We start from the raw sequence: 27,843 nt of genomic DNA on the forward strand, positions 1-27,843 counted from the left end.
GTAAGATAATGCTAACAAAATCATACTACTATCATTTAACTTTTGTGGTTGTTAACTTAGTTATACGAAGTATATTTTTTTTTTGAGGGATGTTAACTTGTTTTTGACAACAGACTAGGGGTGGATTTTCATTGAGGCGGGCAGGGTACTGGCCGGAGGGCCCAAAATCGTGGCCCAAAATATTATTATCAAATACAAATATACTATAAAAGTAGGCCCAATAAAATAGTCATTGCTTTCGGAATTGTGGCCCACTAATATGGTGAGGCCTACTGGTTAGGCGGATATCGCTTACGCAGTTTCGCGGGAATATTGCTTTCCTCCGCCCATTTCTCATGTTTCCTACCAAATAAAATAAAATGCAGCAAGCTTTCAAATTCTACAGAAAATCTTCAATTCCATACTCCCCCATTTTCTCAACCCATTAAACTTGCTTTCACCATTTTCCACAGCTAAAGTTTCTGCAATTGCTACTTCTGAAGATGTTAACAATGGCGGCAACATCAATAGTGATGACACCTACTTTGCTAACGACGCCATTTCATGGGTTTCTCTTGGCGTCTCTGAAAAGCACTCTCGCTCTCTCCATAATGGTGGTTCTTCTAATCCCTCCTTAATTCAGGTCTTGCTGCTTCTCTCTCTTCTATGCTTTAATTTAATTTATTTTTGGGCACTTTGTGAATTATTGCTAGCATTTTTCTTTGATTTAGGGCTTGGGTTTGAATATTTGGGAATTGATGAGGGAATTTCTTGGATTTTGCTTTATTGATTTGTGGGTAGTTTGAAATTATTGATTTGAAACTTTAATTGGATTTTGCGTGGGTGTTGATCATTTGTCTCGAAAATGGAATGAAAAAAGGATTCCAATTACGTTTCTTAACTGAAATGAGCAGGTTAGAATCAGCAATATTCGATGAGATTTGATTAGGAATCTTTCTACTATTTTTTTTTTCGTGTAGGAAGTTGTACTATTATAGATTCCAGTACTGGCCGAAAGAATAAAATCAAAGAAAGAAATAAAAGTATGGTATGTATTAAGAAAAACCAAGTTAGTAATCTTTTTGTATCATTGCCAACCCAAAAGAAGTAAAGCAATTGAATTGATTGACTGGTGGATAGATGCTCGAAAGAGTTCGATTGTATGGAAACTTCTTTGAATTTTTCGGTCTGTGAATTAGGATTAGCGATTTACGTGGAGATATTACTGTGGCTAGCTGATTATCCCTGAAAGTTGAAACCTTTTGTTATGTTTTGTAATAAGCATTCTTTCTATTGGAATGAGAAATCAAAGAATGTTAAGTGTTTGTGCGGTTAACGAACATAAAACAAAGACTGAAGTATTTCCTTGTCTTTTCTTTGTTCAAAGAATGTGTATTTAATAATTGCTTCAATCTTTAAGTAATTGTTTTCTTATTTCAAAGCATGATTCGCTGTTTGTAATTTCCTTTTATATTGGAAGAGATGTTCTCATATCAGTGGGTGCAATAAAAGAAAATTTTGGATCTCCTAATTGTCTGTTTCCCACTAACAGGTTCTCTTGTGAGCCCTAAAGTAGTAAAAAGTGTTCATTTTTTCCATCAACTGGCCATTTCACTTCCAGAGAGTATCGAGATATTACATCTACAACAGGCCTACCTATATACTGGTTCTGTCTATCCCACCCGGGTAATTCTCAATAGTAGTCATACAACTGTTCTCTATCATAATAAGCAATGTATGATTCTCTAATGAAATAAGTACATTTATAGGATGAAAATGGAAATCTACTGGTGACTGAATATGGATTGTGTAAATATGAAGATCATCTGACTTTATCGATGCAAAAAGTGCCAGAAAAATCTGCCCCTGGTCAGCTTCCAAGAACTATTGATTTAATCGTTGAGGATGACACGGTTGATGCATGCAAACCCGGAGACCGCGTTGCAATTTGTGGAATTTACAAAGCTATGCCGGGAAAAAAACAAGGGCAGTGTGAATGGAGTATTCAGGTTTGGCCACCCACATTATAATGCTGCTGAAGCTTCTTTTCATTTTACTTGGAGTCTTGGACCATACTAATTATACAAAAGCTATTAACACAAGCATTGTTTTTACAGGACAATTCTTATTGCTAATAACGTGACCCTGCTGAATAAAGAGGCAAATGCACCCATTTATTCTGCTGAAGATTTGAAGAACATAAGAAGATAGCTGACATACAAGATATATTTGACATGCTTGGTAATTCCTTGCACCATTTATTTATGTGGATCAAGAAGGCAGTAATTTTACTGATGTTGGGTGGGACTGAGAAGAACTTGAAGAATGGTACACACTTGAGAGGGTTAGTTTCTTTTAGCTCCTGCTTCTACATTTCAGTTCCTTTTTTTATTCCTCATCGGCCTTGTGGAGTTATGCTGGATCTATCTTTACAAGAAAGATTACTTGTCAACTAATATAATTTTTTCCAGGGACATAAACATGATGATGGTTGGTGATCCTTCAGTTGCCAAGTCTCAACTGCTAAGAGAAATCATGAACATTGCTGCGTTGGCCATTTCGACAACTAGTCGGGGCTCTTCAGGTGTTGGTCTGACAGCAGTTGTAACTTCTGACCAGGAAATGGTTGATGTCTTGTGAAATGCTCTAATAATATCTCTTAACTATATGACTTCTATGTTAACAAGCGTTTGTTGTATTCAGGGGAAAGAAGGCTAGAAGCTGGCGCCATGGTTCTTGCTGATCGCGGTGTCATATGCACTGACGAATTTTAACAAGATGAATGACTTAGATCGTATTGCTATACATGAAGTTATGGAACAGCAGACAGTAACCATTGCCAAGGCTGGTATCCATGCATCTCTTAATGCTCGATCGATGCAGTGTTGTGGCTGCTGCAAATCCTATCTATGGAACTGTAAGTTGAACTGCTTGTTTTATATGCATGATTTCATATATACCCTCTGTTTTATCTCCTGTTTTCTGAATTTAATCTTGTATCACAGCATGATCGATCATTGACTCCAAGAAGAACATTGGATTGCCAGACTCCTTACTTTCTCGTTTTGATCTGCTATGTATTCTGTTGAACGACCAAATGGATCCTGAGATGATGGTTATATTTCTGAGCATGTCTTGCATATGCATCGTTACCGTTCTCCACAGGATGGAGGTAGCTACCCTTTAATATTGAGGATTATTTCTCTTTATATCTGTTTAAGAAAGGCATAACTGACTGTCCATAAATGTAGGAGATATGACACTTGATGGTTCTCAATACGGGGGAGAGGAAGAGGCAGATCCTGGTTTATCTGTCTTTGTCAAGGTTAACAGAGTGCTGCACGGTAAGAAGGCTCAGAGGGGTAGGAAGCAAGAGACTCTAACAATCAATTTTCTTAAGAAGTATATTCATTATGCAAAGCACAGAGTCCAGCCAGAGCTGAGTGATGAGGTAGACAATAACATATTATTCTCCTGTTTTAACACCGAACAATGTGTTTCACCTATTTAAACATACTTTCCGCATAATAAAAGTTGGAGAGTTAGATTTTCTTGTTCATTCATAAAGGCTTGATTTTGGGAGTTTCTTTGGCTGATTTGAAATATTCAATGTCATATTTCTATTGGTTTTGCAAATGATTTATTTGTACCGAGCTTGAGTCATATGGAACTGCTTCCTTTTTGGTCAAGTGTTACCTAATTCCCTAATCACCCCAGGACTGCGAACCGAAAAGCGAATTTTAACATGAAATCGTTACATTTTTGGTCTAATTTAGCGAAATTTAGGTATCAACTTGTGAACCCTACCCAACCGAATACCAGCTAATCAGGTAAAAATGGGTTGGTCTCTAATGGTTTTATGTGTTCGAGTGTTTGATGGATAAAGAAACTCTTTGCCTGCACAATTGGTTTCTGTTAGAATTGTAGACCTTTGCATGTGATGCTTAGACTTGGGGATAAGGATTAGAGGATATTTGACGTGGCTCAAAGGTTAGATATACGAAGTATATAGTTTTGGGGAGTTTTTTAATCTTCTTGGTCTTTGAAGTCGAATAGAGTGGTATCGATATTGTTTTTTGCAAATTTTGAAGCTATACTTTGTTTGAAACTGAGGTGGATTATCCTATTTGTTGTGTTATATTTCGAGAAGGTTTCTTAGTTTTATTTGTTGGTTAAGGGTTCTTTTTTTTTTTACAGAGATTCAAGTATAGGTGTCAAACCTGCCCATTTTGTGAAATATTTTGGATAAAATGGAGGTGTGATGTGTCCAGAGTTCAAGTTTCGCACAGGTGTAGTTGAGGTGAAACTATAGTCCGATTAACTTAGTTTTGTCTTGTTCATTTGATTAAGGATAATCATGAAAGGTGGACAAAGACAGTAGAATATGAGAATATCTGTAATGAGAGAAACTCTCGGTTGTCTTTTTTGTTACCTATTTTAGGTTAGTGCTTAAATTAGCTTGAAAATTATCTTATTTTTGTTTTTTCTGTTAGTATTTTCAGTCTGTGCATTAGGTGAGAAAGTCATGTAATCCTGCGTTTTCTTTATTGGTTCCTTGCTCTATCCTTTGTCGTTTCATTCATCTCCATCCATTACCAGTGGTTCTTTTCGCAATACCATATGGGAGGCAGCGTTATATATGTTGTGCAGTAATTCCTTGAGAGTTGGGTAATGCTGGTAAATCCTCTTAGTTTTATATACTTATTCACTCATGCTTGATGTAAGTACACTTTTACATAGCTAAATATCATAGTCTAATTGATCTATTATTTACTTTGTGGTTTCACCAACCATGACCTGTTGGTTCATTGGATGGTGAAGGTGGTGAAATCTTATTCTTGAATCCTGTCTAATGCTTAGGTTTGCCCTGCTCAAGCAATTATTATTGAGGCAGAAGCTAGGGAAGATGGAGCCGTAGGACCACCAGGTATATACATTTGCTTACTTTCAAACATCTTTAATTATATGCTCCTTGATGTCCTTTGTTTGTTACATAAGGCCATTAGGAAATATTCATCGAGTCATTTGTAAGCACGCAGGCACGCTACTTTTACGTGTACATGCTCAAGTTAACTTCATTTGACTGTTGTGGTGTTTGTTTTATTTCCCGTTTTTGTTACAAAAATTGTGTATGCTTAGGGTTTTGTACGTTTGAAACTCACACATGCAGCCTCTTGTGCATTTGCGTTTTTTATGCTTTACTTTAATAATATCTTCTTGATGCATTCATCAGTCATCACAATGCAATCCCACTTTAAGCTCAACCACCTTTTAATGAATGACGCTAGAAAAAGTTTTGTTTAGGTCAATGGAGAGTAATAAAACAGGAACAAAAATTATGGTTAAACCACGTAGAAGTTGTATGAATACTTATATGTGTCATATCTGATGGACCACAATATGCGATCCTGTAACTCTAAGAAAGACCTAGAAATGTAGAGATAACTGGAAATTACTTGTGCTTCTGCTTCATTATTTGTTAAGGCACGTACCTGCATTTAAACATAACCATGAAGCCTGGGGTGGGACGTTAGGTTCTTCTTTTCTGGTGATGATAATAGAAGTATGGATCAATTTTAGATAATTTAAGTTGCATCCTTTCCAAGTAACACCAATTCCATATGTCAGGGAGATGAGAGGGCCTTTGAGACAATCAAGGACAAACTCCGAAATAAACCTGTTCAATGGGCTGGAGGCCCGCTAAAAGCCCTAGCCCAACCTTTTTATTAAAGAGCTCAACCCTTTAGCTTGTTAAATGGGTTTGGGCTTTTAAAGGGTTTAGTTTTAAAGGGTTATTAAAGGGTTGGGTAGGGCTTTTAAGGGGTTTTGTTTAATATGTTTAATGGGCTATTTAACAAAAAGAGAAAACAAAAAGAATCAAAAGTCAGCAACTCAACAGTTAGAAGCTTTATTTTCTCTCTCCTCGTCTCCACATTTTCCCCCAAAATTAAGAATCCAGCGATCTTCAACGCCTTCCGCCACCAACTTTGCGCTATTCAGCTCCACTAGAGCTTCAGATTGAGCCTAAAAGTCCCTCAATTTCTCAAACAATCGCCGTGGCTCCTCCATTGTCATGAATTCCGGCAAAACACCTCTATCCTCCGATCCTATTCCGGATGAAAATGGGCCTGAAGAATGCAGGCCCATCTGGTTAGGCTCAGCCCAGCTTCGGCTGAGACATAGGTGAAGACGTTGTTCGATGTGAAGTTGGAGAAGTTTGATGCAGAGTCGAAGCTAAAGGTGATAAAAGAGGTGAGAAGTTTTACGGAATTAGGGTTGAAGGAAGCGAAAGATTTGGTTGAGAAAACATCCGCGTTTGTGAAGAAAGGGGTCACTAAAGAAGAAGGTGAAGCTATTTATTGAGAAATTGGAGGTGCTTTGTGCTACCGTCGTTTTGGAATGATTCCATGTTGTAGGTGTTATTGTTTGTAGAATTGTCATTTTTTTTTTGATATGATTAATGGTGAATCTTTGTCATCATGAATGGAATCAAAGAATATTACATGTTGCATTGCATAAATAAGCATTTGGAGTTCTGTGATTCTTTATTGCCGTGGGAATTGGCATTTCGTAATACTTTTTCCGAGTGTTGTTTTATCTTACACCCTTTAAAAAGCAAGAACATTGATTTTACTATTCACGGAATAGTCAAAAGACTAATTTCTCCTCATTTTCCTGCATGATTTTTTTTTGGCATTTTCCTTAAGGACAGTGTAATTACATTTTTATCCTTGGTCTTTGGATGGGGACACGTGTCTACGCTCTGCCACGTGCGTCCTTCCCTCTTCATCCTCACCCTCATATTCTTATGCGTTACTCCATTTTTTTCTCTGTCCTCTGTCTGTAACAAAATGGCACACTCATCGACCACTCTCCTCTTCAATCCCTTCTCTCTCTATCTCTGTTAAATCCTATTCAAGATATCTGAATGATTTGTTTTACTTCAAAGGAGATTAAGGTATTTTTTTTCATCGTTTATATTCTCTCAATTTCTGTATTTTTCTGTGTTTATCTTCTTTCAATTTCTGAAGTTTCTACGTCTAGGTACTTAAAATTCGATTTTTAGGTTTTGGTGTTTCATATTCTTATATTCTATCAATTTATGAATTTTCGTAGGTCTTGGTATTACAAATTAGAGTTTTAGGGGTTTCTGGTGTTTTAAATTCCTATCTTTCTCCCAATTTCTGAAATTTCTAGGTCTAGGTATTTAAATTCGATTTATTAGGGTTTTCGGTGTTCAGATTCTTATCATCTCTCAATTTAAAATTTTCTTTTAGGAGTTTTACTATCGTTTCTCTTCACGGGTATCAACCGTAGATACTTAGAATGGTACGGAGTAGATTGGTGTAGTTTATTTGAGGGTTAAATTGGATTTTATGCAGGTTAATAATCAACGACAGTAGTCAGGAAAAGTTTCCCTTGTTGGTCAAAGAAAGTCGTGATGTTTTATAGAAGGTGAAGCTAAAAAGTGCAGTTCAAGGTCAGCGAAAGAAGACCATCTTGGCTGCGGTGTGAGATGCTGTCATCTCAAGAAGAGAAAGTCAGCAGCCTTAAAACTGTGAGTTGATTCTCAATGTGTTAGTTGTTGTTGTTTTCAAGTTTGCAATTTTCGAGTAGCAAGTCGTGTTGGAAAGATGATAAAGAATGTTACTTTTACTCATTGTTTATTTTGATTCTATAATTACTGCAGTTTTCAATTTAAGGAGTGTGAAGTTGAAGGGTTCTAGGGAGAGATAGGTGCTTGTGTTAGATTGCTTGCCTTTGTCTTTGTTGCGGGTCTTGGGGGAATCACAGTAGAGGGCAAAGGCCCAAAGACTGAATAAGTATAAAATTGTGACACTGTATATAGGGTTGTAAAGCAACATTATCAAGCTTCTTTCAGGCTTAGCCTAGGAGACATCCCTCTGGCCTCTGATGGTTCTTGAGCCTTTCTAGCAGCTTTCCTCATCTTCCTCATTTTTTTCCTTCTTTTGCTAACATATTTCTGATGCGTCAAGGTTTAGGATCTTGATTAAGCTCTTATAGTAACTCTGCCATCCTAAATAGGGTTTTAAAAGCAGATCCAATTTTCCATCACAATCCTTTTTAAAGTAATTGAAGGCTTTGACGATATTTTCAATTTCCATGGCTCGATAAGCTTAGCAGCAGTATGTTAGAAAAATGTGTTTCTATAATATTTCTATTGTATGAAATAAACCCAAAGACTTTTCAATTCGGAAATAATTCTCCCCCTAACTTTGCTGATTAGGCAGCTTTAACTGGTTTCTGTTTTTCAGAGTGTGAACCCTCCCTGAAATTTAGGTTAACAGATGCTGTCCCATTTCATCTTTCAGTGCTTTCTCTGAACGTCAAACAAAAAAAAAAGAGGCAAATAATGGTTAATGATGATTCTTTTGGTTGTGGGATGTAATGGACTAAATCAAAATGGCTCTTAATACCTCTTCGCTTCCTTTCCATGGAGTAGAAGATGGTCGTCCCGTTGTCGCTTTTGGGTCAATTGGAAACAACCTCCCTGCAATTGCAAGAGTAAGGTTGCGTACGTCCAATCCCCCCTTACCCCGCTTCTTGCGGGAGCCTCTTTGAGGCAATGGGGTAATGATAATGATAATGAATGATGTTGATATTTACAGATGAAGCACCTTGTTTTCTCTTTAATGATCATGCCCATTATATGTATATCTCAACAAATAATTTTACTTTGAAAGATTATTGAAAAGAATATATGATATCAGTTCATTTCAGATATGGACAAATCCAGCTCATTTCTTATGTCTATTTATTCATGTTTGAAGAATGGTTGAAGTGATGCGTACTAACAAGAAGTGGAGAGAATTAATTTGGTGCGACATAGAAAAAACTGACGGTGTTGATGATGAATTATTTCTCATGAGTAGCAAAAACGAGGACGAAACTTATGCGGCGTCAAACGAGGTGTGTACATTGTATTCTGAACAAACCAGAGCATGGCCTTTTTATAACATATTTAGATTTATTATGTGATTTTTTAGAAACTATTTTGCTGCTTCATCAAATAAAAGCGACCAATCAATCTTGTAACTTTAGGTTGGTCGACTATGTGGCTTTATCCAGGAACCCATTAAAGAGGCTGCATGAAGTTATAGGTATTAGGTTTATGCAGGCCACCAATCACGTGGCACATTAACAACCTTGACTGGATGGACTATGGCTTCCTGAAAGGAAAGAACAAAACAGTTGTAGAACAGAGAAGATATGTAGGAGCTTCAAATCCCACACTTCTTAAAGCAGAGGTTAGAAACAGAAAATAAAGGGCAAAGAGGTGAACAAAATAGTTGAAAAATTCCCCCCAAAGAAATGAATAAGATACGGAGTATTAAATAATGCATGATCAGAAAAGTCCTTTTTCTCCTTCTTTGAGGGATCAGCCACAGGAATTCCTTGGCTACAAGCTACTTTGTCAAGAACCATCCGTTTGGAATGCGGTGTTACTTATAATGATCCCTTGGGATACCTGCTTATTTCTGTTTATAACATTACAAATCTTTTCACGTCTGTAGGGTTTGATACATGTGACAAGGAAAGCTCCAAAAAATGCACATGCTCACTTTTTACTTGGCTTAATGTACCAGAGATCGGGTCAGCCAATTTTTTTTGGTTTTAACTCAACATATGTTGCTTTTGCGACTAATTTATAGAGCTGTTTGCAAGGCAGTGCTTGACTATGAGAAGCAGCAGATATTTTACTCCGATCTGATGAGGAGATGGACATACCAGAGTTGTTATCATTGGTCCAAATGCATCATGCACAGGTTTGTGTTCTAATTTTTAAACCCTGTTTCAGTTAAGAATGTAATTTACATTAAGAGTGTGTTTGGGTAACAAATTCAGTGGGGAAGGGGAAGAGACGGAAGAAAGAAAGTAAAGTTTCTCTTTCCAAACCTTCCAACTCAGTTTCAGTTTCAGCAATTTGGGAGCATTATTGAGATTCTAATTTTGACTGTCGTTCCTCCATTCTATCTCTTACTCTTTGGATTTCAGATTGTTCTTCATTTTTATTTTTTCGCTTTTTTTTTTGTAGACGTTCGGTTGATGAAGTGGGTGACGATTCTCTCTTTCTCTTTCATCTGATCAAACCTATACTCTACAGAGATGGTAATACTCTCAAAACCTCATGTAATCTGTTTTATTTATTTATCTGAGTTTGAATTGACTCTAGCAAAGTTTATGTACCATGTTCAATGTTGAATCCCAGCTAATTAGGTATGGTATGTAGGTGGCTTTTTCTAGGGTTTTATTAGTATCTATGGATCCATCATTTTGATTCTGTTTTTCCGTATAGGCTCTATTGCTCTAATTAGCTGTTATTTGGTGAATTTGTGCGATTCGCACTTGTTCATTTCTCTCTCTCTTTAGTTGATTTTCCTGACAGTTTTTCCTGACAGTTTTAGATCATGGGTTATAATGTTGAGTGTTTACACTGTTCATGGATCATGATAAAAGAAAGCTCCTGAATTAAGGCAGGTTATACTACTGAGCTGTTTGCCAAATTGAAAGAATACATTTATGTTAGTTTTGACTTTCTTATGGCAGTATTCAAGGGCCAACAGTCTAGCTATTTGCTTGAAGTGGTTACAGTGATCAAAAGATTACACAAGTGTGCATCTGGAGTTAACAGCTTTTTCATTTCATCAATTCATTTACTTTGTATGCCGTGTCCATTATGGGGAGGGAACTTGAGGCTAAACTGTTTGTGGAATCTGACAAGTATATGATACAATGCCTACGGAAGATTTGACTGACTTGGAAATGTGATAACAATTGATCTATTTTTCATGTACTTGATGTTGTTATTTGCAGTAATGTGATAGCTTTAATTGGGACAATATGTTCTTACTAAGAATAAAATAAATGATATCTACATATCAATGGTTCGAAGTTTACATATCGATGCGTTTAGTTCACATATTAGGGTAAATTATTAAAAACACAATGGGTGGGTTTCTAATTCTTTGTCTCATCCAAATTTTATAAGGCCGGTGAATGGAGATGGCTACAGGCTGAACCACTACTCCTGGTGCTGTTTTGGCTGTATCAGGTTGGTTTGGGTTAGATATGTCTGTCCTTGTGTAAAAGTGGGCTTGACTGTTCCGTTCATTCAGTTAAGTCTATCAGTTGGACTGACTTGAACTGTCCCACAATACCTGTAGAACTGGGTTGGTGTTAGGCCGTCTAAAACTTGGTATATTACCCTGATATAATTTCTCAGGGTACCCCAACCTATCAACATACCATTACAAATTTGGCTTCACAGAGTTCATGCTTTATATAGCCTGGGTGTTATCAGTGTTGTTAACTTTAAACGGATTCTCCACCCTGTGACTTCCTACATCTGACTGCTTTACTTCATTAAAAATTATACTTCATTTGAAAATGAAGTCTTGCCTGTTGTTGAATTTCCTGATGAAAATACTGACCGAGTTAATACTGACAACAAGACATTGACCAATCCTAAAAAGGATTTTGAGCTTGGCCGGGTGTAGGGTTCTCTTGTTGGACAGTGTAAGCTAGAAATATACTTTCTTAGTTTAAATGGTTTAGAGGCATGCTTCAGTAGTATCTTTATAAAAGGTAATATTTTGCTGCAGCTGAAGTCCTCACCGATGTTCAATCATTTATACAGTCTGCATTGGATGGCTATAATGTATGTGTATTTTCTTAGGGGAAAACTCATTCCGGGAAGACTTATTCTATGGTTTGTCTCACATTCTCCTCAGTCTCTGTTTGTCTGCCTTTCTATAGTTCTACATGCATTGTTGAATGCTAAAAAATTATAATTATGTTTGTTTAGCTTTATGTTACAGTGCTAATGCTGTTAGTTTTCACTTTATGAGTTGGAAACTAAAACTATTTTGAGCCACATGCAATGAATACCAGTCTTTGTGGTGTTATTACTTATTACTGGCTTACCTCATCTGTAGCAGAACAGCTAGAATTTACTTCCTTCCTTCCTTCTGCCTTGCTTAGAGTGAAAGAAAATAGCTTTAATTTCCTTTGTCTCGGTTGACTCATTTATACACGATAAAAGAAGCTTGTTGGAGAAGTAAAGTTAAATGTGTCAGTCTTTGAGGCTCTTTGACTAATATGGTAATTTGTTGCCAATTGTCAATTGTCATCCTGTTAGCGGTGTTGTCATATTGTGTGGGAAAATCCTTATGTTTTCAACCAGTAGGAGATCACAGGGTGGGGAATCCTTTAAAAGTACAGTTGAACATCTGACTCATTCGAAGTATTGGTTTAATTTAACAAGAAAAATGTATTTTTCAGCTGTTGAAAGTCAAGGAAGAAGAGGAAGCAGCAATAGGCAGAAGTGATCTTTGAGCTTTATCTGTGTTCAATATAAGCACGTAGGTGACAATTGGCTTTCTGGTGAGTTCCCGAGCTTTATTTATGGCATGGCTTCGTTCGAGCAGCTCTCAATACCTTACAACAATTTCTCTGGCCCATTTCCTGATGTCTTTGGTAAGCTAACCAAATTTGAGAAATTCGTGATAATGGGGTTTACCTTAGATTGTGCACGAGAGAAGTATTGTCGAGTAGTTATGGACTTGTGGTAGATGGCTCATTGTATTGATCGTGGAAAAACTTTGACATTGAGTGGTCACTGGTCAGCTTGTCTTTTGGACATTGTTCGTAGAAAATATTTGCTCAATATTTTGCTCACTGGTCAGCTTCCTTTAGTGAGGGAACTCAGAGCATGGGTTAATGTTTTTTTCTGTGCTCTGCAGACACTTACAAATCCTTGTAGACAAATATTTTAGGGTTTAGGCATGAAATAAGGCTACTGTTCGGACTAAAATTGGGTCATTATCCTACTCACTCCAATAGTCCAATACATGTTAGGAAAGTCCTCTGACAAATCTTATCTTACTCACTCCAACACATGTTTAAAACCAAATTGTGAAATATATAACATTCTGATCTCTAAGTATCACCAATCTGAAAAACACAAACTTCAGAATATTCTGATTGGAGCGAACACACTAAAATGCTACACAACTGCTAATGTAATACTCCCGTTGGTCTTGGTTCGTATTTCTGATGGGTTTTAGCTGAACATACCTCAGGTTGGCTCATTGTGCATAATGATTAAAGGATTATGGTGTGGGCATGGGTAATAATAGAATTATGGAAGGAGTAGTAGTACGTAGTGGTTTAATTAGTTAAGCTTGTATTTTTTAATTAGTTCCTCAAATTTTGATGATGGTGTGGGTAGCTCGCTATATTTGGGAGGTACATCAACAAAAAATTAATCTTTGAAATAAATTTCCACTTTCTTTAGCGTACTATAGATCAAATTTTAGTGTCAATATTAACTGTATATTATTGGGTTGTATGTTGACAGAGGATTACTGAGATTGATGTAGTGGCTCTTTCTTTTGATCGAAAGCCAATTCTAGGTGACTGGAATGGTGTTGGTGCTCACACAAACTACAGGGGGGTATTTATTCCTTGGTGAACAATTTGTATACAAAGTTTTCACAATGTTAACTATAAATGACTAAAGGGTATTGTTAATGATTGTAGCACAAAGTCCATGAGGGAAGATGCATGGTGGGTATGAGATCATTAAGCAGGCTATTGAAAAGCTTGGATTGAGACACAAGGAGCACATTGCTGCTTATGGTGAAGGAAATGAACGCCATCTTACTGGTAAACACGAAACAACCAGCGTTTCAACCTTCTTGTGGGTAAGTATTGTTTTCATATCACTGAATCTGTCGACTTCAGAGTTTGTTCTAATGATAGCATGAGTAACCATTATATTACTCTGTACTTGATTCAGGCATTACTTTTAGTATTTGGCTTTACTTTTCATCCTGTTTCTGTATTTGCTCAATTGATTTTGAGAAAGGTGGTTAATTTTGTTAATCATTTGGCAGGGAGTAGCAAACTGAGGTGCATCAGTTCGTGTTTGGAAGAGACATTGAGAAGGAGGAAAAAGGATATTTTGAGGACAAGAGGCCAACTTCTAACATGGACCCGTATGTTGTAACTACCCTTCTTTGGAAACCATAGAGTGCCTTGTCGAGTCCAGGCTTTAACAACATGGACCTGTTTATGTCAAGTCATTTGCGTTGAACAAGATGCAGTTTGTTCAGGCTGCTGTTAGAGTTTATCGATTCAAACTGGCCATTTGTGTAATCCATTGCTTCACTTAAGTTGCTTTACACATTAAATAACACCTATTTCTTGCACTTATACTTCGTTGAAAAAATTGTGTACGATTATGTTTCCATACAAAATTTGAAGAAATAAAATTCTCCATGGGCTACTTCTGCAGTTCTACTGTTGTTATTATGCATTTGGTCAACACTTTATTGGTAACTATTCGTTTTGAAAAGGCGTTTATCTTTGCGCTAAAACTTGGCAATTCATTATCCCAAATAGGCTAAAGTATTTAGTAAACTTAGCAAAGTATTAGTTTCTCCTAGAGTACTCCGTATATTGTTAATATAAGTAGACAGTTGCACTTCACCAAATAACAAAAAGAATTGGAATTTCTGATGGTTTTAGCGAGAAAATAAACCGGTTCCAAACAAAACTAAAAACAAAAATTCACCAACAACCCAAATAATAAAAAATAACACACAAATAAATATATCCAAAATCCTAAGACTAGCCCGTGCCTTACACGGGTCAGACGACTAAAACTTATTTTTATACAAAGCTAACAAAAGATGTGAATAAATAAATTGTTTCTTAAATTAATTAATACAATGCCTTTTCCGATTATCAACTATATAATTAAACTAAAGTTATATTAAAGGCAGAGAATGAAAACGGTTCCACCACCAGAACCTTATGTTTCCCAACTTCACTCGGGATCAAACTCGAGACGGGCACGACCTAACAAATATAATCGCCCGTGTTAGTAAATAAACAATAGCTTATATTAATTGTGAAATTTCCTAAATTAAGACCATAACATGTAAATACATACCTTGGTGGGAAAATCCAAGGTATTGTCCGCGTCCAAATCGTCGCAAGTGAGCACGGTTTTGCTCTGGAGTCGAACTGAATTCGGATCAACCCCGACGACGGATAACTTCAGAGTCACGGTTATGTTATTGTAGTTTACAACCTACGTAAAATATTAACATGTTTTCAATAATTGTAATTTAAGAGTAGGTATATTTTACTGATTATACATAATTAAAAGGTTGGTTACCTTGACTGTGATGTAATCCTTTTGGTCTATGGAGTTAGTCCGACTAATTGCAGTTAGGTGCGTGTTGGGGAGCGTATGGTTGGGAAAATTAACCTTCAATAGAGATGCTCCACTTGATTCTCTGAAGAAGGTCTGAACCCAGTAGCTGGCGATTCCATATGCTTTATCAGCATTGAAGAAAATCGCGTCTGGATTCCACCTGTGGTTATGAAGAGATTACTCTGTAAGTCAGTATCAGTTCTACTACATTGATCAAATAATGAAATGTGATTTATGAACAAGTACAGTGTTCATACCTTCTGTCGTTCAGATTATCGAAAATTGGGGCGTAGCTCACCATTTCGACAACATCACTGTATTATGATGAACAAGAACATTAATTAATACAGATTACTAAGGTGAGATTAATTAAAATTAAAATGAAGATGTGCAATTAGTACGTGCATACCTGTTCTGCTCTAGTGAAAGCAGGAAAGCAGCTTCTGCTAGTGCTCCCCCAAATGTTCCATTCATCATTTTTTCTTCGGGGTATGTCACAGCATACTCGCTAACAAAAGCCTGCAAATGGAGAACAAATCATGTTCGTGTTTACAACTTGTTAATATCTAGTCAAATTATTAGTCACGTTGATAATAATTTCGAACTAAACATTTTGAAGGCCCACTACAAGTAATAAAATGAGGCCTCTTAACATGGGGTGTACCTAAATGGACCAGACTGGTAAATTCAGGTCGATCTGGTCCAAGAAAAGACTGGTAATCTCCTAGCACACCCAAGCAATAGGATGTTGTTTACTTATTGAGCAGCACTGGCGGATTTTCCAGGGGGGCGATATGGGGCCTGGCCCTCCTTAAAGCCCAAAATATTTTAGTTTATAAAAAGCAAACACAAAAAAAGCCCAACTGTGTCACAGACCACATTAGCAAGAAGCAACCGATCAAAATGACATCAGGAGAATCTTACTCTCCAAGCGGTCCCACCACATACTTTTTCTCTTTTTTATTTGTTATTTTTTTTATACCAAGTATAATTTATGATGATGTGTCTTTGTGCATAATTTTTACAAATAGAAAATCAATTACATGTACTCGTACTCTATACTCCATAGTAGCAAAATAACTTTTAAAATTTTTAATTTTCTAGTTTTGAAATTTGCTTTCTACTTTTCATTTTTAATCAAAGATTGTTGTTAAGCTTGTTAATACTTACTCGTATTTTATTAGTAACTCAAAAATTTTAAGTACAAAATATTTTATTGATTGTTTTAAGTTGTTAACAATACGGACGTGTATTATTCTGACACTTATTGTTTTTCACAGGAACAATTTTTTATTAGAGTATATACATACATAATGAATTTCAAAATAATATTCCTATTATACGGAGTATTTTTTTTTTTTTAATCTAGTTGTATAGTTGTATTTATACTACATCTTTTTCGTGTTTAAGTTATGTTAGCTCTCGAAAGAAAAATGTTGAAGATCCGCAACTATTAAGCAGAAAAAGTAATAACTTCGAGGCCAACTAGTAAATTAAAAGTCACGTTGATAGCCACACCTAATAAGTTACAGGGGTACTACAGTATTACTGTACTAGTTAAGGCCGGTCTAAACTTTTTAAAGGCCCACTAAAAGTAATAAAATGATGAAGCAGTAGCATGTAGCAATATTCCAATTAAGTCTATATTACAGAGTAATCATTTTTCTACTCGCACCAAACTTACGGGTTAAATTTTAAGTTAGCTAAAGTTAATTTTTTGAAAACAAAATCACAATTTACAAGAATTATACGAAGTAGCTTTTGGTTAACCTAAAATTACAGTATTGGGTTTTGGACTATTGGGTTACCAAATTATGCCTGAACATAAAAGGCCAATTTTGGGCCCCTATAACTTTGGGCCATGTTGTTTATCATGCACCGGCTAAGGATCAGGCCTAGTACTAGTAATAATACGTAAGAGAACCATAATAGTCCATGTTTATAACTTGTTAATAACTTCCTTGTCCATAATTATTAGTCATGTTAATAGCGATAGCTAAGAAATTTGAGACGATAGTAAATAATACGTAACAAAAACCTTAATTATTGGGATGCATACCTTTGGTGCGTGAGGATCATCCCTTCTCATCTTCTCAAATAAATGAGTTAGACCAAGCATGCCCGAAATATTCGTGTATTTCTGAAAAATACAACAAATAGTATTACATAAAAATGTATCCTTCATTTATTTTATTTTGTTAAAAAAAAAGTTGAAAAATCAAATAGTTTACGTGAAAATCATATAAATCGGCAGGGTGATCTAAGGGCCTCCATGTTGCATCACAATTTGAGATGACTTTTATATCTGGGTAGTTTTTCTTCAAGGCTTTATAGAACTTGAGGTAATTTCCTGTACAATAACAGACAAATTAAAATAATTAATTAATCATGTAAGTAAAATTAGTAATAAAGATTATGTAGATATAAGCGCACCTATATAGTTCTTAAAGCCGCATTCCTCATTACCAACGGCAATGTATTTCAGGTTGAATGGCTTAGGGTGTCCCAACTTTGCACGAAGGGAACCCCATGTTGTATTCGGGCTACCTCGAGCAAATTCAACGCTATCCAACATCTCCTGTTTTTCACAAAATCATTAGTAAGATAACGCTAAATAAATCATTATTGTGTAGTGTATCATTTGACTTTTATGGGTATTAACTTGTTATATCATTAGGGGCGGATCTTCATTGGGGCGGGCAGTCCAGCCGGCCCCAAATCTTGGCCCAAAATATTATTATCAAATACAATTAGAAAAATAGACCCAATAGAATAGTCATTACCCTTGGAAATGTGGCCACTAATCTGTTGAGGCCTTACTGGTTAGGCGGCTAGTCGGCTACCACTTACGCGGGAATGTAACAAATGATGTGATGATTTTTTTGGGTGATATGGGGCCAAGAGTAAGACTCACAAGAAAATTAAACAAATGACAACAAAAAGAAAGAGCAAAGGAGGAAACTGGAATTAATGTGACAAATAAATATAGTAAAGGAATTAATGTAACAAATAAATATAGTAAAGGAATTAATGTTACAAATAAAAGTAGTAATGAAAAGTAGACGTTGGTGTAATAATATTTCTTCATAATAAATAATAATGAATACAAGGAGAAAGAAGAATGGACCAGATATATTTGATGCTATAAAACAAGATAAAAATGTGTACATAATCCCGTTTAATCATTGGTAGGTAAATTATTCATAAAATGAAAAAGTCGATAAAATATAGTTAATATGAAGTAATTGTTGGTTTATGTATTTAAAGTTTTAAACATTACTATGTTATGCAATTAGACTAATAACTTGAAAAAGAACATGTCAAAACAAATCTTGAAAAAGAAAAGTTACATGACAATAATATATATATATATATATATATATATATATATATATATATATATATATATATATATATATAATATAAGTATGTATCAAAAATTTCCAAAGTAAAGTAACATTTTCTAATATGCCTCCTAAAGAAAATGGCTAAGTTTGTAGGACATTACCTGTACAAAAGGGCCTATCAGGCGGATATCAACTTGATCATAAAAACTAATTCCTGAAATAAGATCAAATTATAAGATCCACGCAAAACAAAACTGTGTAGCCGGCCTAGAGGCTAGAGGGTAATTGGGTAAAGATGAATAATCGAGTATTTTTAACCTACCGTTGTTAACAACCCAAACAGGCTCAGCGTCTAGATCTTCTGCGAGCTGCGCACAAAATAAATATGATTATTAATTGAATTAAAGTATTGATTCCATTATATTGAGAATATAACATTTTAAAATGGTAGGGAGACAGTAAATTATTCGTATAATTACCTGAAGATACTCAAGATAACCAAGTCCGTCATCACTCCAGTAGCCCCAAACATCGCCAAAATGGCCGGGCCTTTCTTCCCATGGACCGACGGTTTCCTTCCATCTAAACGCATTTCTTAGATAAGTGCCTTCAACGTAACACCCACCTGCATTGTTATATTTAATCACACATTACCATCATTTTATTCAAATATTTGCACACATCAAATATATATATATCCAAATTAAAATAAAAATAAAAATGAACTTTAATGTGAAAAATACCAGGAAATCTAAGGAACCTCGGCTTCAAATTGAGAAGCATTTGCATCAAATCATTTCGAAAACCATGACCCTGATCCAGGAAAAACAAATTCAATTTCAATACTAAATTATCACACAATTCTTGCTTAGGCACATAAATTTCATACACGTGCCACGTTTAACATGATTCAGGTCGAATATCGTCAAATTATTGAGTTTAAAATTAAAATTACTTCATATGGGTGAACAAAATTAATTATTTAACCTATTTTAATTATTTTAATAGATCGAACTCATTTATTTGAATGGTTAAAAGTTTAAAACTAACCCATTAAACTTTTTAATAGGTAATACCGAACTACCAAGGTCCACCTAAAGTTAAACTCTTGTGTTTTCGACCTTAAAATAAAATATAAAAAAATGATCGAAAACTCAAAAAAAAAAATGTTATTACCTTATACGTGTTATTAGGCATAACCGATACTTGATCCAGCCAAATTGTTCCTTTTTGGGTTGTAGTAAACTGAAATCTAGCATTGTTATACGATGCTCTAGCTTGTAATGCAATCTCCAATTTTGTCCAATCCTTAAGTTTCGCAGCATCAGCCCTACAATAATAGTAAGTTAGTAACATAATACTCGTGTAGTAAGTAACTAAACTATTTCGTGTAAGGTCAATTTGAGTCGAGTCCTATTTATGTATATACTAAAAAAATTAATTTCATGAAACTTCAATCAAAAGTTTTCCTATTAATTTTTTTTTTGGGTGCTATTTCCTATTAATTTTGTGACATCATGTTAAAACGTTGAGCCTATATATTGGGTTAGGTACTTAGGTACATTCATACAATGGTACAAGTCAATTTTGACGGGTTTAATTAGAACATATCACCCGAAAATAACATAATGATACTTCCTCAAGAAAAATATTGTTTTCTTTTAAGTTGCAACTATTTTGTATTGGGACTTTTTTCTACTTACAACATTTTTTATTTTTAGCAACTTTATTCACTTGACTTTACCAAATCACCCGCATTCATACTCTATATTCAATATCCTATATTTTTTTCCTAATTATATTTGTAAATGGGGGTATCAATATAATTTATTACTTATCTACGAAGTACTTGTATTGAGAAAGTTAGATTTAACATTTATAGGCTTATAGCAACTAAAATCAAACGGAGGAAGTATGTACTTACGTTACCCGCCGGAAGGAAAGAACTTGTGTGCCATCTTCAGTAACCAGTGACACAACACTGTCAAGTGGTCCGGTTGATTTAATGTAGAACACCACTTTGTAAGTGTTTCCTTGTTCAATATTCTATACACATTAAACGTACATCAAAAACATTTATATTAAAATAAATTAACTAATTAATTGATGACATAAGAATTGAAATAAGGTATAATTAATAAGTTAATTAATTACCATTCCCCAATAGCCGGGATTATAGATTCCAACTCCTCCAGGAGGACAAGTAGAGGGGTCACAGAGTATGTCCATCCGAAGCGCCACTGGGTTGTTTTTGAAGCACGAAGACATCTCTGTTACTATTGATATTGCTTCTTCGTCTCCAATTGCACCCCATGGATTAATCATCGACGGTGCATGTCGACCTCCAGCTTCGAATCCTATTGAAATTAACACCCATTCATCATGTCATTACTTGTACTCGATCCGTAAAATAATTAAATGACAATGTTAGAGGAAGTAATCAAGTACCGAGTTACCGAGTTACTGAGTTACTGACCTCTATTACTCACAAGCTCCGCCCACAAACCACCAGCCCCAGCATGATTTATCTCCTGATTAATTATGATACAAATTAACATCACATAATTTGACAATATTGTATAACATTAATTAAGTCGATTACGTACATAATTATACATGCATATACGTACGTACCTCAAAAAATATGCCCAAAAATGTAGGAGGTATTTGTCGTGGTTCCGAAATATCAACGGCAATGGACGTTGATGGATGATCGTTAGCCGAGCCGCAAACTCGGATCACCATTAAGATTCCGAGTAAAAGAAAAAATGTAGACGAAGAAGCCATGGGAGCTGAGTGTTAGAAAAAAGAGAGAAAGAGAAGACTTAACAGAGAAAGAGAAGACTTAAGAGAGAAAGAGGTAGAGGAGATCGAGGAGAGAAGAGTAGAGAGAAGTTTGTAGTAATGTGGAGTAGTAATAAGGAGAACGAAATGCGTGAATTTATAGGGCAGTTGATTTAAGAGTAGATGATGTTTTCGTGGATTGATCATGTATTCATGTAGTTTTATCTTTTCATAAACGCAGTTGGAATAAATGTGATAATTAAAGTCGCATAAATTGCCGCTTTTACAAAAATATAGAACTCATCTAATTAAAGTATAAGCATTTCTGAAAATTAAAGTATCCAGTTCAGCAAGCAATAACACTTCATCTAATCTAGGCATCTAGCTATGAATCAGTTGCTAAAATTAGAACCAATAATTGTTGAAAATATTTCCACAATGGTAAAATCGGGCCCACTACTAACATAAATATGATAGGTTTAGAATCAAAATATAATGAAGAAATTGACAGAGATCCACTTAAACGTCTCTTAATTATAGAGAGGTAAAATTATTAATGGAAATATTTTGAATCTTATTCTATTTCTTGATACTCATACACATCATTTTTTTTATTTGTGCTATTAACTCATACTGATACATCATTCATTTATTTGTGCCATTAACTCATACTCATACATGGTAAAGTTTTGAATCAATTAACATTTAAGTTAAGTACATATGGTAGACCTGGTAAAACTGACCCGGATCCGAAAAACTGACCCGATTGACCCGATCTGTAATCCGAAATTGATCCGAAGCAACGACCCGAAATTAACCCGAAAACCGAATAGACCTGACCCGAAACCGAAACCGACCCGGAAGATATTTGACCTGAAATGACCCGATACTCGAACGACCCGAACCGATCTTCACCCGAAACCGAATTAACCCGAGCCGAAAATAACTGTAAAGTTTAAATCAACCCGAACCGATCCGAACCGAAAATCTAAAATCAATTCGAACCGAAAAACAACTAAAATTTACCAATTAGTTTAAATATAAGTTTTTTTAGCTTTTCATATTATAATTATTTAATTATAATTATTACTATTATTTTTATTATTATTATTATTATTATTATTATTATTATTATTATTAACAACTTAAAAAGCTAATTAAAAATGGCAATTTTTGTGTAAGACCGCCTTACCAAAAAGACCACTTTAATTGCTTAACTAATTGGTTCCATTGTTTAACTAATTAGTTTCAATACTTAACTATGTTAGTTTCAGTGTTTAACTAATTAGTTCTAGTGTTTAACTAATTAGTTCTAGTGTTTAACTAATTAGTTTCAGTGCTTAACTAATTGATTTCAATGCTTAACTAATTGGTTTCATTGCTCAACTTATATGACACTAAGGTGGTCTTTCGTATAAGACCGCCTTATATAAAAGTTTGACTATTAAAAATGTCTCTAGTTCATTTATTTAAAAATATACGGAGTATCTATTTTTGTGAAAAATATTTACTCCGTATATGCTTATTTTTAAAATATGCCTATTCTCCCTATAAAAAATGTAAATGAGATGCATAGAATATGGGGACTTTTAATTGACGCCCGCATTAGCTAAAAATGCCCGTATTTCTAATGTGTAAAAGTACCTATTTTCCCTTTAAATTAAATTCACCCCTCCCTCTTCATCTCTCCTAACCTTTGCTCTACACTTCCAGCCAAACTCCATCATCTCCCACCACCACCCAAAATATCCCGACGTGCTCATTTTTGCGCCACCACAAAACTAAAACATTTCTAAAAAATTTAACTGTTAGAATAATATATTGTGTATATTAGGCAGTTACGTTAGCTATGTTAGCAATATTGGTGATCCTTGTATATTTGGAATGTGCATAATTAGAGCATAATTAGTGCATCAATCATAGCATAATACCAGCTGTATTGCTTGTACAGTAGTATACTAATGGAATAATGAAGGAAAACTTCCTCATTTATAAACTAATTAATTAACATTTTTAACGTAAGATAAACAAATCTATGTAAACAAATTTACATATCAACGGAATTAATGTAAAATATATAATATAACATTGCTAAGATAAACAAATCTATGTAATTACATAAGTAAGAATGAAAAAAAAAAATCAAAACCAGTAGCGCACACAATTTGCGCGGGCCACGCGGTGGTGGCGCACATAATTTGCGCCAGCGACATGGATGTACCCGCAGATCTTGTGCGCCACCTTTCTGTCCCCTGCACAAGATCTGTGCGCCACCGGCGTGTGGCCCGCGCAAATTGTGTGCGATACCGACTTCTCATTTAAATAAAATAAAACGATTTTCCTAACCTCCGATGATGGCGGATGAGAATGCTCTGTCAATGGTGATGGTGATTTTAACGATGGTTGGCTTCGGCTTGCAAATAGTACGGTCTTTCTCTTCTTCAACAATAATGGTGGAGCAAAAGTTTCATGGTGGGGCAGAAACTATTATTGGTTGCGGGATTTATGGTGATGTGTGGCGGGAGCTAATGGTGGGGTGAAGAGAAGGAGGAGTAACGGTAAGGGTGTCTCAAACCTCCAAATGAAGGTATGGAGGAGCAATGGTGGTGGTGTGAAGGAAAGAAGATGGTGGCTGGCCGGAGGTGGGAGGGGGTGAACGTTGGGTGAAAATGGAGGGAGGGGATACATATTTACAAGGGTAAAAAGGTACTTTCACGTTAAAAATGCGGGCGATTTTAACGTATGCGAGCGTCGAATAGCGATACACTAGAATATTAGAATAATAGTCATATACATATCACTACAAGAATTGGTAGCAAATAGGGCGATTTATTCCACAAAAAAAGGGCAATTACAAAGTCGTCCTAGTAGAACAAATCAAATAGGACAAACGCACGTCGCCTCCTTTGATAATAACAAAGAGGGCAAAATTTCGTCTTTGTCTTCTTTGATGTTAATAAAAGGGCGTTATTTTTATTTTCGCCCTGTTTGATCAATTTATTAAAAAAAGTAAAAAATAAAATGCCAAACTCCTTTGAAACTTCAGCGCTTAGGAACCAGTTACTATTCTTTCCGTCCTCCCCAAATTCTCTTTCTAAGAAATCCCAAAATGAAACCCCTCCCAATCTTCAATTTAGCTTTCTCTCTCCCTAAATTTTCAATTTAACTTCTCTTCTCCCTTTCTCTCCCCTAAATCTTCAATTTAGTTTTTCTCTCTCTCCATCTTCAATTTCGCTAACCCTAATTTTATGTGTTTTGGTTGAAATTTGGTTGTGTTCGTCTGAAATTTGGTTGAATTCGCTGAAATTTGCTCGAGTTCGCCTGAAATTTGGTCCAATCGCACGTATTTGCTCATATCTGAAGCTCCTCCGAAGTCCGTGTGGTATGGTATTTGCTCAACTTCTTCTTCTCTTTGCGTATTTTTTGTGTGAGCTGGTATTTGAATTTTGAACCTAAGTGACGAATTAGGAGATATACAAGCAAATTACTGGTTTCATATAGTTTTTTTTCTAGTTCATCATTATTTGTCCAGTTCTCTGTTTTATTGCGTTTTTTTTTTGTTGTAGTTTGGACGATTTGGCCATCTTTTTTGCTGTTTTGTATGATTTAGGTTTGACCTTAATGTTTGTTTTTATTTGATTTTATTGAGATTATCTGAATTTTGTTGATGGATATTTGATTATGAATTTTTTAGCAGATTTGATTATGATTGTTTTGGATGATATAAGTCTGGTTTTAGTTTGAACAAGCTTTTGTAATCTAAATATTAGCCTTAGATGTTTACAGTTGATAAAATTAGGTGAATGTACTCTATTGAGCTTCTCAACATGGTACAAAATTGTTGGATTTCTAGGTTTAATATTCTTTTCTATGTAAATGTAGCAGTAGTTATTTCTTTTTTGTATATCAAGTTTCGTGAGTAGTACTTGTGATAGTGGCACTACCATTAAACAAGCTGACTGGAGTTAGTGACAAGAGCTTGCTGTTTGGTTAGATGTGTAATTGGTTGGCTAACTTTGGTTCTAGACAATATAAATTTTGTACCTTCTCTGTTATATTCTGCGTTGACCAAGTACTTGGCAGGGGTTTTGATGTTCTCGTGTGCTCTTTGAGAAATAGGAATAACACACTAAAGTCTAATTTGCGCGCATGTTGATTCCTTGTTGTTGAAATCCAAAGTACAACACACTAATAAAGGATGTCCTGGTAGTTATTTGATTTTTTCTTAGTACAAATGTTACATGATTGAAGTTCATATATGTCCTCATTTCAAAGTTCAATCAACTTATGATGACTTTAGGAATGCAACTAACTCTGTATCATATAAAAGCATCTCATATCTTTAATTAGGATGGCAGAAATATTAAGTATTCTTCTTTTAGCACCTGTGATTATTCAGTTATTAGAAGTTATCTTTCATCTTCTGATTGTTGGTACTCATGCTATACTTGGTGCAGAATGGTGCTGACCCGTATCTTGGTTTACATGGAGAAAAACCTTTGATTGTTGTTGTACATGAAGCCAATATAGAGAATATCAAATGATTGCTTAAAGCTGGAGCTAATCCTAATGCTACTAATTTTGTGAGTGAAAGATAACATTTACACGCTTTTAAGTGTTTTGGCCTTAAACTGTACTCCTGCTAAGAAGATTAACTTGCTTTCATTCTTATATACCCTTTTACTGTGTCTTCTATTTCAGTCTGAACTTACACCAATTGAAATTGCGGCTATGGAAAATAATCTTGCAGTTGTAAACACCCTCTTTGATGCATAACCTATATTGTACCCTTTTTATAATCTCAAAACCAAAAACACAAAAACTACTTATGTTAGTTCGTGTGGTTGCATTTGATCCTTGATTATTGCCACATTTCATAACTTGCAGCGGGAACTTAAAGCTGAGACAAAATTCCTAGAAGAAAAAGAAAATGGAGCACAAGCCATCAGAACAAATGATTACATGACTGCAGTCTATTCTGAATCCTAGTATATCCAAGTCTATTGTCTAGTAGTTTATATAAAAATTCAATCAGTTCTGATCATTTTGAATTAGGTCTAACCCAGTCTGTGGTTTCTGCTGGGAACTGCTGCTAATAAGTTACCTGTTCATGTTATGTGCAATGGCGTTTTATATGATTATCTTTTGGGGTTTAAGAACTTTTCTCATCCCTGTCTTGCACATATCTGTCTAAGTGTAATCTCTAAACTCTGCTTGACCTAAAACAAATTACTCCGAGAGTCTTTAGTTGTAAGTACGTTTCTGAAATCTGTAGGCTTAAAGAAAAAGTACCCGGGTTGTCAACAATTTTTAGAAGCTAAGACAAGCAGACTGTCAAATTGAGTTCTAATAATATATAATGTACTTAGGAATGGAAACAATTTTACATTACACCTTCCGTAGTATCTCATTGACGTAAAACAGTAAAGTCCAAGTTAAATGAAGGATACTTGTGTATTCTTGAACCACCACACTTTGATACTCTGATTAGCGGTTGCCTTTTTGGTTTTGTTATTAGAATCTGTAAACTAACCACATTCTGTGGAGCTTCTGATATTGATTTTGATTTTGCAGGAGAAAGAACAATCAATCTAGACACTCAATCGTCATTATCGCAACTAGACTCTACCACTCAACAACCTAAGAAAAAAAGACAAGGTATATTAGTATATTGTTCTCAATCATCAATATTTTGTTATCTTGTGAAGCTATACTGCTTATTGAATTACTCTCATGTTTGGGATTTTTTTTGTTCTTGCTGGTAAGAAATCCTGATAAATAGAAGTTTTAAGATGATTTACGAGTGATTGTACGACGAAGGATTTGTCAAAGTCAGTTGGGTTTTGGGGGTAGGTTTAGCGGGGGTACTGGAGGTAGGAATTGGGAGGTTTTATCTGCTAACCCGGTTGCTTAAGGTCACCAGAAGTACACCCTCATAATTGGATTATTGTTGATGCATTTAGAAGTTAACGTAACTAAGGAGGAAGACATATAGAATGACACCAATATGTATGTTCATGTGATTCTCTGAAATCAATTTCATTCTGTTTGAGATATTTTCATGGTCAGGTCTAGTTTTCTTTGAAGCCAACTTGAAAATTATGTTTTGTACATATTAGATGCATTTTTCTTGATGCAGAGGTATATAATTCGACATTCAGTAGACTGAAATATCTCCACTGTGGGTTGTTGTTCTAACGAGCCTACCATGTTGATTCTCCAGTGTAAAAGAAGTGCAGTTTTCAGAGGCTGTAAAATATTATATGTTATAACATAATAGCTGCTACCTTTACGCACCAATTGATTCTAAAGAAAAATGGAGTAAAAACGGTGAACTAATCTTCTTTGATGTCATTTGCAGGGATACCTTGATCCCGAGTACTTTTGACCCGCAAGTTGACAGATAAAAGTGATGTTTACAGCCTTGGAGTTGTCTTTCTAGAACTTTTGACAGGGATGCATCCAATTCAACACGGAAAAAATATT

The 27,843-nt window shown here is 35.3% G+C and overlaps 1 protein-coding gene and 1 pseudogene across 1 annotated transcript; one reads left to right on the forward strand and one right to left on the reverse strand.

The window, feature by feature from the left end:
- Positions 1-259: 259 nt before the first annotated feature.
- On the forward strand, positions 260-14,298 carry LOC110794502 (DNA replication licensing factor MCM3 homolog 1-like; annotated as a pseudogene).
- Positions 14,299-14,489: 191 nt separating this feature from the next.
- LOC110794451 (alpha-L-arabinofuranosidase 1) lies at positions 14,490-21,606 on the reverse strand. Its single transcript, XM_056828142.1, has 17 exons — positions 21,208-21,606; positions 21,050-21,104; positions 20,728-20,930; positions 20,498-20,619; positions 19,750-19,903; positions 19,317-19,386; positions 19,053-19,198; positions 18,896-18,941; positions 18,735-18,787; positions 17,660-17,804; positions 17,458-17,576; positions 17,286-17,366; positions 15,636-15,745; positions 15,484-15,540; positions 15,188-15,386; positions 14,960-15,100; positions 14,490-14,865 (listed from the first exon to the last, which is right to left on the reverse strand). Exons 1-17 carry the CDS (start codon positions 21,358-21,360, stop codon positions 14,764-14,766), a joined length of 1,956 nt encoding a protein of 651 aa, XP_056684120.1. The 5' UTR covers positions 21,361-21,606; the 3' UTR covers positions 14,490-14,763.
- Between the last annotated feature and the right edge of the window lie 6,237 nt (positions 21,607-27,843).

This window comes from Spinacia oleracea, chromosome 5, assembly GCF_020520425.1.
Source record: "Spinacia oleracea cultivar Varoflay chromosome 5, BTI_SOV_V1, whole genome shotgun sequence".
In the NCBI taxonomy this organism is placed as follows: Eukaryota; Viridiplantae; Streptophyta; class Magnoliopsida; order Caryophyllales; family Amaranthaceae; genus Spinacia; species Spinacia oleracea.